The sequence below is a fragment of the Rousettus aegyptiacus genome, unplaced genomic scaffold (genome assembly GCF_014176215.1).
Source record: "Rousettus aegyptiacus isolate mRouAeg1 unplaced genomic scaffold, mRouAeg1.p scaffold_m13_p_4, whole genome shotgun sequence".
NCBI lineage: Eukaryota > Metazoa > Chordata > Mammalia > Chiroptera > Pteropodidae > Rousettus > Rousettus aegyptiacus.
In genome coordinates, this window is record NW_023416307.1 from 7,744,394 (window position 1) to 7,762,746 (window position 18,353).

General features: G+C 44.7%; 1 protein-coding gene across 8 annotated transcripts in view; it reads left to right on the forward strand.

Moving 5' to 3' along the window:
* The window catches only part of TIAM1 (TIAM Rac1 associated GEF 1), a 321,420-nt gene extending 308,152 nt beyond the window's left edge, over positions 1–13,268 (forward strand). For all 8 annotated transcript variants that reach the window (XM_016162370.2, XM_016162369.2, XM_016162372.2 and 5 more), the window contains 5 exons: positions 2,038–2,096; positions 2,656–2,758; positions 5,105–5,192; positions 7,093–7,265; positions 10,799–13,268. In XM_016162370.2, coding sequence (XP_016017856.1) covers positions 2,038–2,096; positions 2,656–2,758; positions 5,105–5,192; positions 7,093–7,265; positions 10,799–11,268 — 893 coding nt within the window. In that variant the 3' untranslated portion in view covers positions 11,269–13,268. The remainder of the gene's footprint in view (positions 1–2,037; positions 2,097–2,655; positions 2,759–5,104; positions 5,193–7,092; positions 7,266–10,798) is intronic.
* The last annotated feature ends 5,085 nt before the right edge of the window (positions 13,269–18,353 follow it).

Genomic DNA, 18,353 nt, shown 5'->3' on the forward strand with positions numbered 1-18,353 from the left:
TGGGGGCCAGAAAGGGAGGGTGTTGATTACTGCTTCTTTATCCGAACTCATTTTTTTTCCTCCATGATATGAACAGAGTATTCCCAAATGGAACTTCCTAGTGATATTAAATCTGAATACAATGATTTATTGGGCTTTCTGCTTAGATTGCTCTGCCTTTGTAGATAAATTTAGTGAGATTCCCCGCATCGTCAAAGAGCCACTGTAGTTGGTGATGACATTTCATTAAAAATAACAAAGGAACATAGCCGTGCACAGGAAAAACATGTGACTAAATATGCAATACCGAGGAGCATCGGGGTATTTTAACGTGGCGGTAGTTTTTAATAAGGGTGGGTGTTTGTGGTGATGAGAGATATTATTATTTGGTTTCTTTTCCTTGCTACCAGTTGTGTTTTTTATATTGCATTTTCTTCTCAGAGAAGTCTAGGAGCTCTCTGACACTTCCTGATAGGTCATTTATGGGATATGGGATTCTGAAGTAAGTGACCCAAACCATCGACCTCTAATCTCAGGAAATAGTGCAACTTTCTTCTGAGACTGAAGTTGACCTGCTGATGGTACAGAATGTTGATGATCATCACCTTTAAAAGAAAAAAAAGAAATATCTTATCTAGGCTTCTGCCTTGAAGGGTGTTAGATGTTCCCCTTTTTGGGTGGAGAGTGTGTGCTTCAGGCTGGTAAAGGTCGTCAGGAGTTCTGGAGATCAAGGACATGTCTAAAGGGATGAGGCGACTCGTGAAGTCAGTTGAGTGAAGAACAGCCCTCAAGGATCAGGGTGGGGTTACGGGGGTGACGGGGGTGTGCGTAGTCCGGGGAGAGAGTCACTTCACTCTGGCCCCACCGCTGTGACCCAGCGTGGCTGAAGTCAGGGTGACCTGAGGCGGGCTAGTGGCCTTCTTAGAGCCATGGCCACCATGCCGTTGAGTTGTGGTTGTGAGGTGTGACGGGCTAGGGGCAGTCAAGACATAGCGGCTGGAGCCAGCTTCTTTGTATCGTCAGGCTTATTTTCCCACAGTGGAGATTTAGGGTGACCGTACACAAAGGGGAGACTACCCCATCCTGAATAGGATAGAAAATGACCCAGGTACTTTGGGTTTGTCTCCAGAGGGCCCGGGGACCTGGGGGCCCATCTCTGAGAATTCTCGGAACCTTTATTCCCTTGTAATTCTGTGTCCAACACACCAGGCATGTCCCCTCCAACTGCTATGTGACTGGGTCCCAGCTATGCCTTAGGGTCAGAGTGTGAAGAGAAACAGAGACCTTCTCACGGACAACCAAGGGTGGGCCGGAGTCAGTCACCCTCACATCCCTATGGGCACCAGTTCCTTCTTCCCCGGGAGGAGTCGGAATCACTGGGTGTTAAGCATTTGTGGCGTTATTTTAGGACTTTTATGGAAGATTATGCTTAACTGCATTGTATCTCCCCACTCCGCAAAGAATATAAGAATAACACTCCACACTTCCTGCTTCTAAAGAGTTGTCTGTGATTCAGCCTGTTTGGAAGAAGTGGAATTACATCCTACTTCATAAACCAATTATGAAGAACAATAAGCTATAAATTACATTTCCTGAATTATGAATACCGTGTGTGTAATATTAGCTTCATTGACATAGCTATAAATCACCTTAAACAACTGTGTTATTATCGTTAAAAGTGTGTGTATATTATTTCGAACTAGTGCATTTTTGTTAAATGTTATCGCCTGGAATTTTAAACTTGGTTAGCGTTTTATTTTTAAAACAACACCCTAGTCGAAGTCTCATGTGTGAGCCAGAAGTTTCCGTGGGGGAGGGGGCGTTTGTTTCCATCTCTTTGGGCGTCTGTGTTTATTCTGAATCTGGGAAATTTTCCCTCAGTAGGCTGTTGAGTTTCGCAGGCGTGACGAGTGAGCGGAAGGTGGAGTGGGAGCTGGGGCCGGGCGCTGCTGTCTCTTCGTAACCAGTGTTTATTACCACAGGGTACTGAAGTTTAGGGGAAAACCCCAGGCTTTCTTTGCCATAACTGCTTTTTTTTTTTTTTTACTTTTTTTCCAGTCTTCAAAACTGCGGTGGTCCTTGTGTATAAAGACGGCTCCAAACAGAAGAAGAAACTTGTAAGACTTCGTATTTCACCCCACGGTTTGAAAGAACCTCCCTTTCTATCTGCTGCTCAGTGACAGCGGCATAATCATGAGTCTGCCCCTTTGTCAGTCATTAGCCTTTTATGATTTTTTTCTTTTTCTTCTTTTTCTTTTTCTTTTTTTTTAAGTGTTGCTAAGAACTCGAGGAAATGGCCTGACCTGCCTTCGTTCGGGCAGGCTCATGTTTAGAGCATACACGTGAACACTGTTGGGTCTGCTATGGCTAGAACGTTCTTAGCAGTACTTTCTTCCTCTTCCTGTTCTTCCTGCCCCTCTCTTCTTGTTTCGAGATCCCTCTTCCCTTTCTCGTGTCTCTCCTTCGTTTGGTTAGCAAACGTGTTTGCACGCCCTCAGCATGCTCGTCACATGGCCTCTTGCTTTCTGCTGGATGAGCGAGAGTGCACACGCGGTCCAGGTCCTCCGCACGAGAACTGGGCCCCGGTGTCACTGGGGTAGAGAAGGGGCGAAGGGTCTGACTGGCACAGGCGGGAGCAGACGGTTCTCACGCACCTGGTTCCTTCTCTTCCTACAGGTAGGATCTCACAGGCTTTCGATTTATGAGGAGTGGGACCCCTTCCGATTTCGGCATATGATCCCGACCGAAGCCCTGCAGGTTCGAGCTTTAGCAAGTGCAGGTAAACTCTGAACGGCTGGGTGCGTGCGTCTCGTGTGCGGGAATTGTTTTTCTGAATCCACGCTCTCGGTCTAACCACCCTACCATCTTTTTTCTCCTCTCCTTAACCTCTCTTCTCCCTCCATCTGTTCATTGCCTCTTACTCACCCCACCATTTATTAAATGTGTGAGAAGAAGTGAGTAAAGAATAAATGGAGTGAATGGATGTAATGCCTTCAATATTGTTCCAAGGAATTCTAGTCAATTTGTTATTTATATTAATTAATAGTATTAGTGACTAACACCTGAGTAGTGATGAATCTCCTGGAAAGAATCCTCGAAGCCCCCAAGCAGACAAAAGCCCACTGACTTGCCTTTTAACTGAGAGACCTGAAAAGACCACCAGAGCACAAAAAAAGCCATTGAATACATTTTTTTCTCTCTGACAGGTTATAAATCTTTGTATTGGTGCAAAGGCTTTGAAATGTCAGTTCTTTTCCTGTGATCCAAATAGCAGTGAAGCGAGTTCTCGGGTAACAATGACCATACTCAAAACTAGATGATGCTTTAAGCACATGAGAGGTGAACATCAACAGGGTATTGACTGACTCGGAGGCCCCGCCCAGGGCTTAGTCTGAGGCTGGTCTAGGGAGGAACTACCAGCAGTGGCTGTCCTGGACGTACCCTGGAAGGGGCACGTTTGGGGGCCAAGTAGAAACTTTCAGGTCACATCTACTTCCTGTCCCACTTTGACAGCAGCTGCAGGTGTCTGGGAGTGGAGAGACGCCATGGAGGCGTCAGGTGCTCGGAGGGTCTGCACTCCTACGTCATGCTCCTGATGGGAGCGTTAAGTTCTCAGTGTCCTGTTTCCACTTGTTTCCACATCCATGATCCTCATGAAACCCACTTACCCTAGTCCCATGTGATGGGGAAGAACCTCCTGCAATATTTTATAAACCTTCAGCGACTCACCCAAATTAAACTAAGTGCATCTGCCTTGTTATGCCTTGTGCAGTAGAGAACCTGACATGCAAACACCACGTCGGATAAACGTATTTAGGGTGATTATTTGCCTTAAGAAGGTTTCTATCTCACCTTCCAGGACAGAAATTTACCCTGGTGCCTTTTAACCAGTGATTTGATCTATAAAATTGACGTATGTGTGAATTTGCTGGGATCTATAGGTTGGAGATCTGCAAAGAGCTGTGATAAAACTTTGAGGTTTGGGCACTTAAATACTCGTGTTGTCTAACTTTGAAGTCTTAGGCTGTAAATTATCTAGTTCATGCATTTATAAATGGGGAAAGCTTATGTTTATAGCAAACTGCTGCAGGTTCTCAGCCAGGAATTTCGCCTTCACTGGGGACTAAATAAATACCTAAAGATATTACATTTTTTAAAACAAAGCCGTAGTTGTGGTGTGACATTCCATTCTCACCCTTTATTTTTCAATTAAATTTGAAACCATCAAGATAAACACTAGACAACATGTCCCTCACTGTGAAATACATTTCAGTGGATTGTGTTGAGACTCAGAACATGGAACGTCTAGATTTTTATCTTAGTTTGGAAGAGCTCATGACACTCTCTGCAAATGGGTCCTGGTTGGGGTTGAACAATGTGGCACAATGAGGGTTTGTGACCAGGATTCCAAACCCACTGGACAAGGGTGAGATCGCACAAGGGTGCAGCCATGATGTCTGTCATACATTGTCTCCCGCCAACACTTTATTCATAAGTTCAAATGATACACGTTGCAAGGCTTATAAAATAATAAATAATATGGTGTTGCAGGCCAGGTATTGCAAGACTTAGAAATTACCTCAAAATGTAAATCTTCCTTACCTTCTCATCATACCGTTTTTGGTTCACACGGAGTGGGCGTCGAGGCAGGGCTGAGAAAGAGAAGCCCCATTTGGACCTTTTATTATCCAGGGCACTGGACCCGGTCACTCTCGGGAAGGGGTCCCCCCACAGAAGATGAGGGCCTGCCTCTTTATGGCACCAGCCCAGTGACATCCACACTAGAATCCTGGGTTCTGTCTAGTCCCACAGGGACCAAAACAGCTAATCACTTCATTGAAATAATTCAGCTAAACAGGCCATGCACCTGGAAGGGCCAGTTCTGCGATCAATGATTATCCTTCTAGACCATCTAGAAGGAGATGGTTGCAACTGGAAATTTTCCGAGCATTCTTTTCCTTAGCACTCATTAAGCTTTCAAACTCTTGGTCGTCTTCGGATCGCAGGGTCGTGGTCAACTTACTTTAGCCCCGTGCTGCTCTGCAAGTGTGGAAGATGCTTTTGTAAAAATGTGAATGGATCTCTTGGAAACATACCCTAATTTATGCTTGTTTAATTTGCCCAGATGCAGAAGCAAATACTGTGTGTGAAATTGTCCACGTAAAATCAGAGTCGGAAGGGAGGCCGGAGAGAGTCTTCCACCTGTGCTGCAGGTGAGCCTGGGGCCGTGATGTGAAGACCGTGCCACTTGGGGGAGGGCATGTCACTGTGCTTGGTGTCCCCCAACCCACTCTGGGTTCTGCAGACCAGCCCGGCCATCTCAGACTCCATGCTTTTGCTCATACATTTGAGAAATTATTGAACACATTAAATAACATTACTTAGATACCTTAAACTAATTTTACTAGAATATAGACAGTAATCTGATTAATTCAATATCTTTCTAAAAGGAAATAGGAATTTTCAAATATGTTCAATGATCACATGTGGGCTTTCTTCCCATGTTTACATTCGGTAGATTAGAAGGAAGTCCTTGTCTTGTAATACTTTGTTTCGGTGTTTGGACATGTTGTTTGTTTAAACTGTAGCATCTCTGAGATGCTGCAGGTGGAGAGTCAGCTGGGAGGAGGTGAGAGTGTGTGCACGTGTCACCAGGATTCCTCATCACGTACAGAAACGTCAGTGTAGGGAGGTTGGTGCAGGTTGCTTGGTTTCATCTGCGGATCTTGAGTGGAAGCTAAACTTACAATGTGGGCTTCTACTTATTTCTTCTTTTTCTTTCTTTCTTTCTTTCTTTCTTTCTTTCTTTCTTTCTTTCTTTCTTTCTTTCTTTCTTTCTTTCTCTCTCTCTCTCTCTCTCTCTCTCTCTCTCTCTCTCTCTCTCTCTCTCTCTTTCTCTCTCTCTCTCTCTTTTGTTTTTGCCTAAAAACGTCAAGATAGATGATCCCGACGGGTGGCATTCTGATATGATCTACACTCATTTATGCTTTAATTGAATCTTAGGTATTCAGTAATTTCCTCAGTACTTACCCAGTATCCCACACTGTGGGGAGCAGTATGCTGTGGGTTGCCCACAAAACAGAATTAATATGATGATGATTACAGTATTCGATAATGATATTGCTAGTGTAGTAAGAAGGCATATATACCAAGCACGAGCTACACTAAGCACCTTAATGCATTATTTCATTTAGGCAGACTGTGGTACTGCTGTGATCCCATTTTACCAATGGGGAACCAAGGCTCATAGAGGCTACTTTGCCTAAGACCTTATATTATAGCAAATGAACACTGAGTTCAGAATCAGGCGAGTTTGGCTTCAAAGCCCATGTATTGTGTTTCTATATCACCAATCTTGTTGGGTGACAGATCAACAACGGGTAGGTCCTAGGGAGCGATTGGGACTAGAATCTTTACCATCTATTTAGGTGAATCCACTCGTGATTTTGTTGGTAAAATCCACGGAGTCCAGTGAGCGGACGGCTAGAGATGCCGTATTCTTTGTTAATAAGAAATACCAGGTGCAACTTAACCTGGGAAGAAATACTGAGAACGTTAGTAAGAAAAACAACTCTTAACCTACGAAGTAATTTTTATGTCGGGAATTAGGGCTTGGGAAGATTTCCATGTTCTTAAAAATGTAGCATTAATCTTTACATGTTGAAATGTCTTGTAAGAGGAGTCGATATTTAACAGAAGGCCAACTCTAGAGGAAACTAAAGATATTGGGACACTGGTCTTTGGGTGCTCTGTAGAGCTGGAAGGATCTATGGTTCATTTGTCTGTAAAAACATTTTAGAATGAAAAGCTCTGCCTTATGCGCCAAGAGCAGAATTTGGCAACTTCTTGGTACAAAATTCACCTATCAGTCAACCCGTTTATTAGTGGACCACTTGCTTTGTCGTCCCAAGTTGGCCGCAGGAGAGAATCCTGAAGCGTAAAGGGACAGGCATACCTGTGTTCTGTCCCCAGCGCTGAAGACACAGCTCAGCCCAGAACTGGGAATCTGGCTTCTGTCTTTAATGTTTGGTCCTTGGGGGTATTTGCTTGGCTGCACCTGATAACGTCAGAAGTTCCCTGTTTCCTTAACGTGTGTAAATCTTCTTTTCATAGCTCCCCAGAGAACCGAAAGGATTTGCTGAAGGCTGTGCATTCCATCCTCCGTGATAAGCACCGAAGACAGCTCCTGAAAACCGAAAGCCTCCCCTCGTCCCAGCAATACGTCCCTTTTGGAGGAAAAAGATTATGTGCACTCAAAGGGGCCAGGCCAGCCATGAGCAGGGCAGGTACTGTGGGGATTCAGACATTCAAGATCCCCGTCACCCCCAGTCCGCTGTAGGGCCTGAGTGAGCTCGAAATCCTTGTTGAGCAGGGTGTAGATGTGGCCTTTGGAGCCAACAGTGGGGTACGGGTCTTCCCTGGTGTGAGGTTCCTTGGCCCTGGCCTCTTTCCCGGCTCCCTGGGGACCCACGCTTGGTTTACCCCTCTTGTCCTCCCTCCAGCTTTTCCTTTGCTGCCCTCCTCCTCCTGGCTGGTGAGCTGCTCTCCCATTCCCCAAGCCGGGAGCCGAGCGCCTCCTCCTTCTGGAGGGGCTGTCTCAGCCGGCTTGTGGAATGAGAGTCACTGCTTTGCATGACAGCCAGCTTTGTCGAGCAAAAAGCAGTGTGTCATATCTCAGCAAGGTCGCGGCCCATCCTTCCGAGAACACGGTGGCTTTGTAGTTTGGAAACTCAGCGATGCCTGTTCTCAGTAAGGATTCCGTGTTTGGTAGACCAGATGGCACATCAGATTTTTACCCTTGCCTGGTGCCTGCGACTTTATTTTCAGCTTCAGTGTTAATTTGGGCAAGCCTTCAGCTGCTCTTGGAAAAAAACAATCTAGAGCTTAAATGACCCCAGAGTAAATATTCTTTTAGGACTAGAATCATCACTTTGGAGCAGTGAGGAAGGAAGATCAATATTAATACCTATAATGACAGTTATACATATCCAAGAAGAAAGATATTTCTATAACACATAGGCATTAATGACATCGAGATACTCATTCGTTTCTTAAGAGCCAGCCCAGAATTTTGCAGAGGAGAGTCCAATGAAAGAGACTTCCTTTGCGTTTGCCAAAATGGTTTATGAACTTTGTCCCAGTTGCCTTTCCACCGGTGGAAGAGGCTCAGGTAGCCCTGTGAATGGTTGAAAGTTTCCACAGACGCAGCCTACATAGCTTGACATGGGCTATTACAGTCTGTAAGCACCTTAAGTTTAACTGATGTTAGGGGGTTAGTTATCTTGAATCTTTTCTCCAATCAATTGACAAGTACTTTATTGAAAACCTAGGGTGGTGAACATCCAGCACTCTACTGGGTTCTCCAAAATATCCTAAGAGCAATGCAAACCTCTATATCCCAGATTTCTCATAGAGTCCTTGTGTAGAAAGCTGCTCTGATCCCTTGCTAGCTCATAGTAGAGAACTTCACTTTGGAGTTGTCTCACCTGCTCCTTTCCTCTGCCAGAGAATGTTTAATTAGGACTGGGATCGTGTTCTAACCTCAGGGACCCCTGTCTGTCCTTGGCCAACTTTCAGTTGTTAGTCAATGAACCTACTAAATTCAGAGCTGCATTTCCTTTGAAACTAAGCACTTTGAGTCTCTGGGACACTCAAAAGTTGTCCTGTTGGGATCCCTTGTAGAAAGAAAACATGACCAGCCCACACCCTACACCATCCTCATGAATTCCAGGGGAAAGCTCTGATGTCAGAGCTGTGAGCTTCGGCCAATTGGAAGATTTTCTGGTTTTTGGCTGAAGAAAGTCTCTCTCTACTTTTGAAGCTCTTTGCTATCATCAGGGTCTGCATGTTAGCTGATTGAGAAATGGTGTGTGAGTGGGTTAGCACAGCACTAGCTGGTCAGTCTAAACGGTGAACCCCGGAAATGCTCAAATGAGAGTCTCTCTGAACTCCATAAGGCTGGCTGGGTTATTAAGTAGCCTTTTAAATAAAGAATAGATACTCATGTTTCATTATGCATCATCATGGATACCCAGGTAGTTTATTTCCCCCTCTGTTCTGTTTGAATAGCACAGTAAAGCCAGACTTCCTGTCTCAATAATTACAGCTCTGGATATCATCTAAAAGTACTGTATATCTGCAAATAACCAACTGACAAAGTTTTCATTCCCACATTTTCTGAAAATTTCCAGACATGTAGGACAGCTAAGAGAACTGCATATTCATACCCACCATCAATGGTCAGTATTTTTCTATATCTTCATTATCGCATACCTATCCATCTATCACCCATCTACTCATCTTATTTTTGACGCATTTCGAAGATGCAGACATTAGCACACTTCACCTCTAATACTTCAGCATGCAGATCATCGACCAGTATTTCCAATGGCCCAGTTTTGAATTGAGGGAGTTCTGGAGAGAGTCTGGCTCCATTATGAAGGTATTGAGAAAAAAAATCACTTCTTCCCAATAGTAGTTGGTTATTCCTTCTTTTCCATTCCCCGCCCCCCTGGAAATGGGTTTTGTTCCCCTCCTCGAATGAACGGGATGCCCATTCGTTCCATGTTTTAGGGTGGTAGAACGCCTGGGAACGATGATGGAAGCACAGGGCTTCGGGGGAGAGGACGGCTGGAGTTGGAGCCAGCTCAGCCCGTTGCCCAGCTCCTCGACCTCGTACCTTCTGTATTTGGAGTCAAGGCTACGTCATCTTTTAGCAGCACTGAAGCGATTTAATGGTTAGGGCCTAGGTTTTAGGGGCGCAGGTGGTGTTGAGGCTCTTGCCCTCTGTGGGGAAGCTGTGTCGCGTTTCACCTTCTCGTCCGTAATGTGGCAGCCGCCTCACCAGCAGCGTTTCCATGGCAGCTGTCTTTTGTGTACGTGCGTGTGGTGGGATCGTTTGTGTGATTGATCGGGCGGTGTCTTCTGTTTGTTTGTTTGTTTTTCATAATCCTGGCTTCCTAGAGGGCGGCAGGATGAAAGAATGGATTTGAAGATTTGTTTTTCTTAACTGTTCGTCACTTCGCACAGCACTTTTTTGATCAGCCGCCCGGGCGTCGTGTATGATTTAATTTTCATCCCACTCACGCGCTGATATTTTAATTGCTTTTTAGAAGCGAAATCGGTGAGGCAGAGGGCAGTCTGGTAGACTAAGTACATTTGCTTAGCCTCACGGTTCATAGAGGGTTGTCAGGACGAGGACAGGGAACTAACTGGAGACTCTCTCTCTGAGAGCCCCTCTTTTCCGCAGTCTCTTTAAGAGGGATGCTATGCCCTTCCTCCAACTGCAGATCTTCAAGGAGCGCTACCCTTATTTTCCCAGAAAGCAAGATAACTCGGACCAGGGCTTCTGCCTCCTTGAGACATTATAGTGATTTCTGCAAAGACACCAAAACTCTAGAAGCACCCCCCCCCCCACCCCTTACTAAAGACCCATTCCAGATAAATGGCTGCCCTGGGGGTCCTCGGAGCCCTGTGCCATGCACAGGTTTAAGGGCACTGACTGATGCCAAGGTCAGGGGTCGACGTGAGAGCAGCAGGTGCACAGGTAGAGAAATGGATTATTTCGGAGGGAGTCGAACTCCCTTTTCCCCTGCGTCCCTCTGTCTCCCCCTGCCCTTTGGTCCATTGCTAGGACGTCCTCTAAGTCCAGGCATCCGTGTGAGGCAGAGACTCCGAGGCAGACTGGTGAAGTCTGGACTTTAAGCCCTGAATAATATCGAGCCATGCCGTTTAGCGTTTCTTTGCTTTGCTGTCTGGATTTTCATCTCATGTAAAGCACGTGGGGGTTTTATTTTTATATTTTTGTGTGTGTGTGCAGTGTCCGCCCCAAGCAAGTCTCTGGGGAGAAGGAGGCGGCGACTGGCCCGAAACAGGTTTACCATTGATTCCGATGCCATCTCCGCCAGCAGCCCGGAGAAAGAGTCCCAGCAGCCCCCCGGTGGCGGGGACACTGACCGATGGGTAGAGGAACAGTTTGATCTTGCTCAGTACGAGGAGCAAGATGACATCAAGGAGACAGACATCCTCAGTGACGATGACGAGTTCTGTGAGTCCGTGAAGGGCGCCGACGTGGACAGAGAGCTGCAGGAGCGGCTTCAGGCCGCCTCCCTCGGTCAGCGGGAGAGGGGCCGGAAACCCCGGGACAGCCACGCGTCCCGCATGACGCAGCTCAAGAAGCAAGCCGCCCTGTCGGGCATCGGAGGCGGCCTGGCGAGCGCAAGCGAGGAAGTCATTTGGGTTAGGCGCGAGGACTTCGCCTCGTCCAGGAAACTGAACACGGAGATCTGACTGCGTCGCTTCCCTGGAGAGCGTGTGTAGATACTTTCCCCGTCCTGCCCTCCCTCGGCCCCCGTCCCGCGCGGAGGAGCACGTCCCCGTAGGTCGCACTCTTGCACACAGTTTTGGCAGCTGACGTTGCTCTGTCTGAAGCCATTGTCGCCACCCAACTTCGTCATTCGAACGACATCGGAAGGAATTGTTCAGAACCTCAAATCAGCTCGAGTCCTCTCTTCTGTACATTACTAAGGGCTTTTATTTATTCTCAGTTCATCGGGGCCCGAAGAATTAAAAACAAACAACAACAACAACAACAAACAAAACAGATTCTATAGCACTAGAAAGCAGGTTCCCCCCAGGAGTTTAAGTATGTACAACAGATGGGTTTAAGGATTAGCACAAGAAGTGATAGTCGTAAAGATCGCTCTGTCTGAAATCAACCCAGAGCCATCTTTTAGTTGGGAAAACGCAACTTCACACGCAAAACGAAGCAACTGTATAGCTCGCCGCGTTCTTCCTCTTTTCCCTCGTAAATGTCTGAGACTATCTGTGTATTTTAAGGATGTGTGAGTCGAGGGTGGAGATTTATGTTTCGATGAGCCCTTTTATTTTTCCTCTTCTGTTTTGGTCTATGGCTGGTCTCACTTGATGTCAGTGTTTGGAAGTTCTAGTTTTGCATAGAGTTATAAAGACGCCAAACTCTTTGAAAAGAGATCCAAATTTATCACTAGGAAAATAAAAACCAAATGCTATTTTTTTGTATTTTACCTGAGGTGCAGGGGCACAAACAGATGAGAATTTTACAGTGTTAATGTAATTCTGAGTCTAAAAATGAGGATTTTACCTTTTACAGAGAGAGTAAGGCATGGTGATTTTATATTTATATATGAAAGGCCAACAAGATGCCCACACTTAGGAGAAACTTTTTTTCCCCAAGAAACAGATTTTTTTTTTAAAGGTGTAAATCTCTATTTGAGATGGGAGCTTGGTGGAGTTAAACACGACACCCGAAGAGGCAGTGTGTGTGCGTTCGTGTGCGTGCGTGTGTGTGTGCTGCATATGGAGGGGGAAGGGAGACTCCTTCTCGTGGGGTTGCTATGGTGACCATTGGTTTTCTTATCAAAGTTGCATCTTCATTCATAGATTCCCTACGCCTTCCCTGACAGTCCATAACCAAACCTCCTAACAAAACAACCTCTTCAAAAACACGTTCTTCATGCCAATGAAACAGGGTAAACATGCTAAAAACCTAACATCTAAACAGATTTCCAAATAGGGAGAGCAAAAACAAGTTAAAGCACTTTCAATTTAATTTTTTTAAAAAAGGTTTATAGCTTTTTTTTTTCTTCTTTTTTTCCCATTTCACAATGTCCACCTCCTAAGAAGGGTTTAAATAATATGAAAACTTTCTTTTTGGGGAAAATATCTATTTGGTGTTTGACACATCAGTAGGTACTTTAAAGACCTGAATTTTATAGTAGCTTTAGGAGTTATATTTTATAAAAATCAGTTATGACTTTATATTTCCAGACAATAGAGAGTTCAGAACATCATGCTCTGTGCCCCTGCTTGCTTCACCCGCCTTCCTGCCCTCTCTCCCCGCCCCCTTTCGGGTTTCCAGGGCTTTGAGCTTGATCTTTTGAAAGTTTTATTCTATTAAATTTTTGCTATATCTTCTGATTTTCTTAAAAAGCTTTAGAATGGTTTCTATACCCTTTGTATCACTGCATCGTTCCACATCATCTCCAGTTCGACTGTGTCCGGATAGAAAGCTGAGGCTCCTCATTGTCACGTTTACTTAGTCCCAGTGCCGTGGGTCCGTCTGAAAATGCTGGAAAGTCTTGTGCTAGCAGAGGGTGCCATTGTCTCTTGTACATAAGGTCATGACGTGTCTATGTCAAAAGTTCTTATATATTTCTTTTATAAGCTGAAAGAAGGTCTATTTTTATGTTTTTAGGTCTATGAATGGAACGTTGTAAATGCCTGTCAAACAATAAAAATATTGAAAAGTGTCTATGCCTTTTTGAATGGGAGGGTGGATATGAGCTATTAGTGAGAGATAATTCCCGGGAATGCTCCCTGGCCCCCAAATTATGATCATCAAGGGAAAACCGACTTAGCAGAAGTCAGTTGTGTTTTTTTTTATTTATTTTTTATTGAGGTATAATTGACATTAGTGTCAGGTGTATGGCATAATGACTTGATACTTTATATATTGCAAAATGATCACAATAGTCCTGTTAACATCCATCACCACACGTAGTTTCAAAACTTTTTTCTCGTGTTGAGAACATTTAAGATCCACCCTCCTAGTAGCCACTCTCAAATATGCAAATACAGCATTAACTATGGCCGCCATGCTATACATGACATCCCCGTGACTTAATGCAGTTTTTAACTGGAGATTCATACCTTCAGATCCCTTCACCCATTTTACCCACCCCTCCCCCACCCACTGCCTCAGGCAACCGCCAATCTGTTCTCAATATCCTTAAGCTCAGATGTTTTGTTTTTTGTTTTTAGATTCCACATATAAGTGAGATAATATGGTCTTTGTCTTGCTGTTTGAGCTTGAGGTTTCAACCACACATACACCAAAAAAAGGCATTCAAGTTGTTTGGCATCTTGGTCTACTGATTTGGAAAACAGAAAATGGCACAAACAGGGATCTGTACCCACACCGAGCACTAGTTTCCAGTCTCCTGCCCCCTCCTGGTGGGAGCAGGCTGAGGGGTGCCAAGCCGAGGTATTGGGATGAAGTGCAGAGCTCAGACCGGCCTGGCTGGGTGAGCTCTTGAACCCAGGGTCTGTGTCCGCATTTGATTACGAGGGGTCTCACTGCCCGGGTCTCCCAGAGAATCACACACAAAAGGTAAGTTCAGTCCTGGGTGCCTTACCCCTCCCTTCCAGTCCTGATTTTACTTTTTAATCCCTTGGAAGCCTCATGCAGTCAGGTTATTCCACCCACACCTGCCATCCAGGTGAACAGGCTTCCTCCTCTCTATCTTTCCCAGACTAGAAGAATCCTCTTAGCTATTTGCTCTCAGTGTGGTTCATGGACCAGCAGCATCAGCACCAGAGCTTGTTACAGATGCAGAGCCCTGGGCCCCACCCAGACCTACTGAACCAGAACCTGCATTTTAACAAGATCTCCAGCTGATTCACATGCATGTCCAAGTTTGAGAAGCATTGGTTTGGGGTCTCCCAATGTTTTGATGCTGCATCGTGATTCAGAGCACATACCTGTTTATTTTAAGTCTATGCAGGCTCTACTGTACCAATATATACATTTTAAAATACAAATAAATTTTAGTATCCAAAGAATCCTATTTAGAGTATGACTGAATGAAGCCAACTTGTACCTGATAAAATTATTTCAGCAGTTTGTACTCGATCTAAGTGAAATTTGGGCAGTTGGGGCTGCTTGTCTTACCCATCACTAAGTCTGTCAGTGTGCAAGAACTGACCACTCAAAGTGGAGGGTGCAGAAATAAGTCACAATCCCTTTTTTACCCCAGTTTAATTTCTTTTTCAGGTTCCCACTTCACCAGGCTGTTTGAAAACACCTCCGTTCACCCGTCCGTGGTCATCCAGATTCCGGGCGTTTTGGGGCGGGGTCCTCCCTTCGTTCCACGGGGTCCCTCCCTGTGCACAGGTTACTATCTCCGTGACCGCCGTTCTTGTCCACAGGATCTATCTTGATTGGCGGTGGACCCCCTAAGTGTTTGCTTCTGCCCAGCTCAGGTTTTCCCCCTGGGGCACCTCTGCACCCAGGTCACTGTCATTCCCGTGCTCCCTGGGCTGTCACCAGGAAGGCTTGCCCACATTCTTGCCACCTCCATCTTCCAGACTTACCTCTCTTGCTTGTATCCCGGCCAGTGGATACAGTCAAAAGCTTTCCATTTGTGTCGGGGCTGGGGGAAGCAGTGGAGACAAGCCCTAATTTTTCTCTGGACTTTTTCTTGATAGCCAACATTGATCTGAGTGTTAACGAGCAATTTCTGCTTTTCGTCTTGCCACAGACCTGTCCTGGAAGAGGGGGAAATGAGAATACCGGGAGAAGAATAGAACGAATGCTCAAAATATTCATCCACTTATTTATAAAATGTGTGGGATTAGAATCGCAGCATCACTTTCCCCATAGGCTTCTCTAAAAGATGTCGATGTTCAAATACAGAGTATAGATGTTGTTAAGTTACTGTCTGGTTGACCGAAGCAGTGGTAGAAACTGTCTCAAAATATGTCACTGGGATCACTTCATTTCCATGGTCCTCCCTGTCGTTCATTACTCTCCCCGCTATGACAATAGAATGCATCATTTATTAAATATCATTTATCTAGAATAGTTAATTCTGGTCTATTCCAAACTTTCTACTGTGTGAAATAACTTTTAGACTATAAATTACCCTGATTGAGCACGGCGATGTCTATCCGCCAGTCCACCCCTACCATGTGCTCAGCTTAAAGTGATGAATTGGCAAGTCTTCATGTCACTGCTTTTAACATCAGACTTATGACGGGCTGGTGGTTTCTGACTTGGGGACAATAGGTCTTGTGCTGTGTAGTGACTTGGGGTTATTACCCACACATACACCTAGCTTTTTGCAGTCAACTACTCTCAGGTTGGAGAGGCCTGATAACTTTTTTCAAAACCTCAATTCAGGATCCTTAAATTTTTTAAAAATCAGAAGCCACCCTAGAACAGAATCCCTTAGAAAAGTATTTTATTTTCCATGACGTTTCACTGTGTTCCACACCCAGGTCAAACCAAAGCTGGGTTTCTTAGCCAGTGGGACCCTAACAGAGTTGCTGCCACCTTTCTGAGCCCATCCTCTTTGGCTTTGGGACTTGGCCTCTTTTCCTGAAAGCCAGTTGGGGCTTCCTGGGCCCTTTCCCAAGAACTCCTTGGTTTCCGAGTTGCCATCTTCAATTGAAACAGACTGTCCTATATTCCATCATGCTCAGCTATGCGCCTATGTTTCTGCCTTGCGCTTTAAACGTTAATAGTCAGTTGACTTTAACGTGTTTGCTTTCCATCAAGATGTTAACGTTTTGGCTTTCAACCCTTCCTGACTGGTTTCTTAATGCATGTGTGTGCATGTGTGTGCAAACACACTTACAAAGTGGGTTTGTACTATTTTATTCACATGCTATTTTATTAACCTGATTTTTACTCTTAAACATACTAATTGTGGACATTTTCCTATGACATTATAAATAGGTCTACATCAGTCTGAGTAAGGGGTCCTCAAACCCTGGGCTGTGGACCAGTACTGGCCTTTGGCCTGTTAGGAACCAGTCTGCACAGCAGGAGGTGAGTGGCGGGCAAGCGAGTGAAGCTTCGCCTGTATTTGCAGCCGCTCCCCAGCGCCAGCATCACCGCCTCAGCTCCACCTCAGACCATCAGGCATTAGATTCTCATGGGAGCACCAGTCCCTGGTGCCAAAAAGGTTGGGGACCGCTGCTGTGGCTACATAGGAATGCATCGTAGTGGACCGTAATTTGCTATAGTTTATTTATCCAGTGCTCTGGCTGATGGCCAGTAAAGATTTTAGTTCTTACTATTATAAAAAAATACTGCGAATATCCATGTTGTGTGTTCTTTGTGCATTGGTCCAATGCTTCCTTAGAGTACACTAAGAGAAGTAGCTTGGAGTGCTTTGCTATACATTTTAAAGATTTCGATGCACATTTGTACATTGTAGGATGCCATACTCCTATTTGGCTTTTGGTGAGGAGTCAATGTTCTACTTCCTGTCTAGTGTCTTCACTTTGTCATAGAAATGCCTATGGCTCTGCCATGGGAATCAGGCTTTTTGCATCTGAGCTTGTATTTTGATTTTTGAGCCACATATACTTATGAACTGCGCCTTCTCCTGGTTCTTCCCCCTTTCCTCCAGTCCATACTCAGTTTTACTGGAATGCTTGGCCATTCATCTGTAGGATTTGGAGTACTTACAGCGACATGAGTTGAACACCAGGGCATCAGCTCTTTCAGAACTTCAGGGATTTTCAATATCTCTCACCCCATACAGGTTGCTTGTTTTACCTTCCGATTTAAATGAAGGTTGAGCTTTTATGCCGGTAATAAAATCAGTTTTATACTACAGACGTGTTTGGACAATCTGTTCTTCCCAACGTTCCCATACACCCAATGAAGAAAAGAGCCCTTTGAAAAAAATAAAGGTTTATATACTAAAAAAAAAAAAAAAAAAGTTTAAATATGATTCAATAGTTGAAGTGGAGATGCCACAGGACTGAGTTCTGGTTCAAGCAAAATGTAACCTAATAATTCACTAATAAAATCTAGCAGGTGGGAAAGTGTTTATGGGCCCAAGGATAGAATTGCTTAGTTTTGGAAATGGACAGAAAGTCAAGGTAAGAGTGGGTGGCTGGGGTGAAGTTTCTGTTAACTTGAAACAAATATCGATGTCTTTTATTAAAAGCCATTGTGGAAAAAGAAAGGTTTTTGTGGAAGAACAGGGAAAGGGACAGTGAGTGACTGGTGGGTTTTCAATAAACCTTTTGGTCTCAGGGAGTTTCTCCCCACTAGTGAGGGAAAAATGAGCTAGACTCAATAGAGCAATGATCCTTGAACCAAAATGTGAGTTTCCAGGGCGTTTGAGGATGCAGAGAGCCTAAGGGGAATCCATGTCCAGATGCTCAATGCCCAAACATTCTTCCCTAAAATTTATTCACCTAAAAATGTGCTCACGATGGATGTGTAAGTTCTTTCCCCTCCCTTTTGCAATCATCTCTTTCCCACTTCATAAAAGAGACTGTTCTCATTTCTCCTAGATCATACTTTGGGGCATCAAATAGACGCAGAATAGTGTGTTGAGAAAGTAAATGACTCTACTTACTAGAGTGCTAATTCTTTTGCAAGTTAGGTGTTTTCAAATTGGCTTTCAATCAATTTGAAGGAGGACTTAATCAAGGTGTCAGGTTATTTAAAATAATGATTGATGGTATCTCTGATTTTGCACGTAATGATCCAGGAGATCAAGGAACTGAGTGATCCTGTCATAATAAAACTTCTTTCATTCCCATATAGTCTTCGAACAATGTTCCTCTGTGCTCGCATCTGTGAAAAAGAA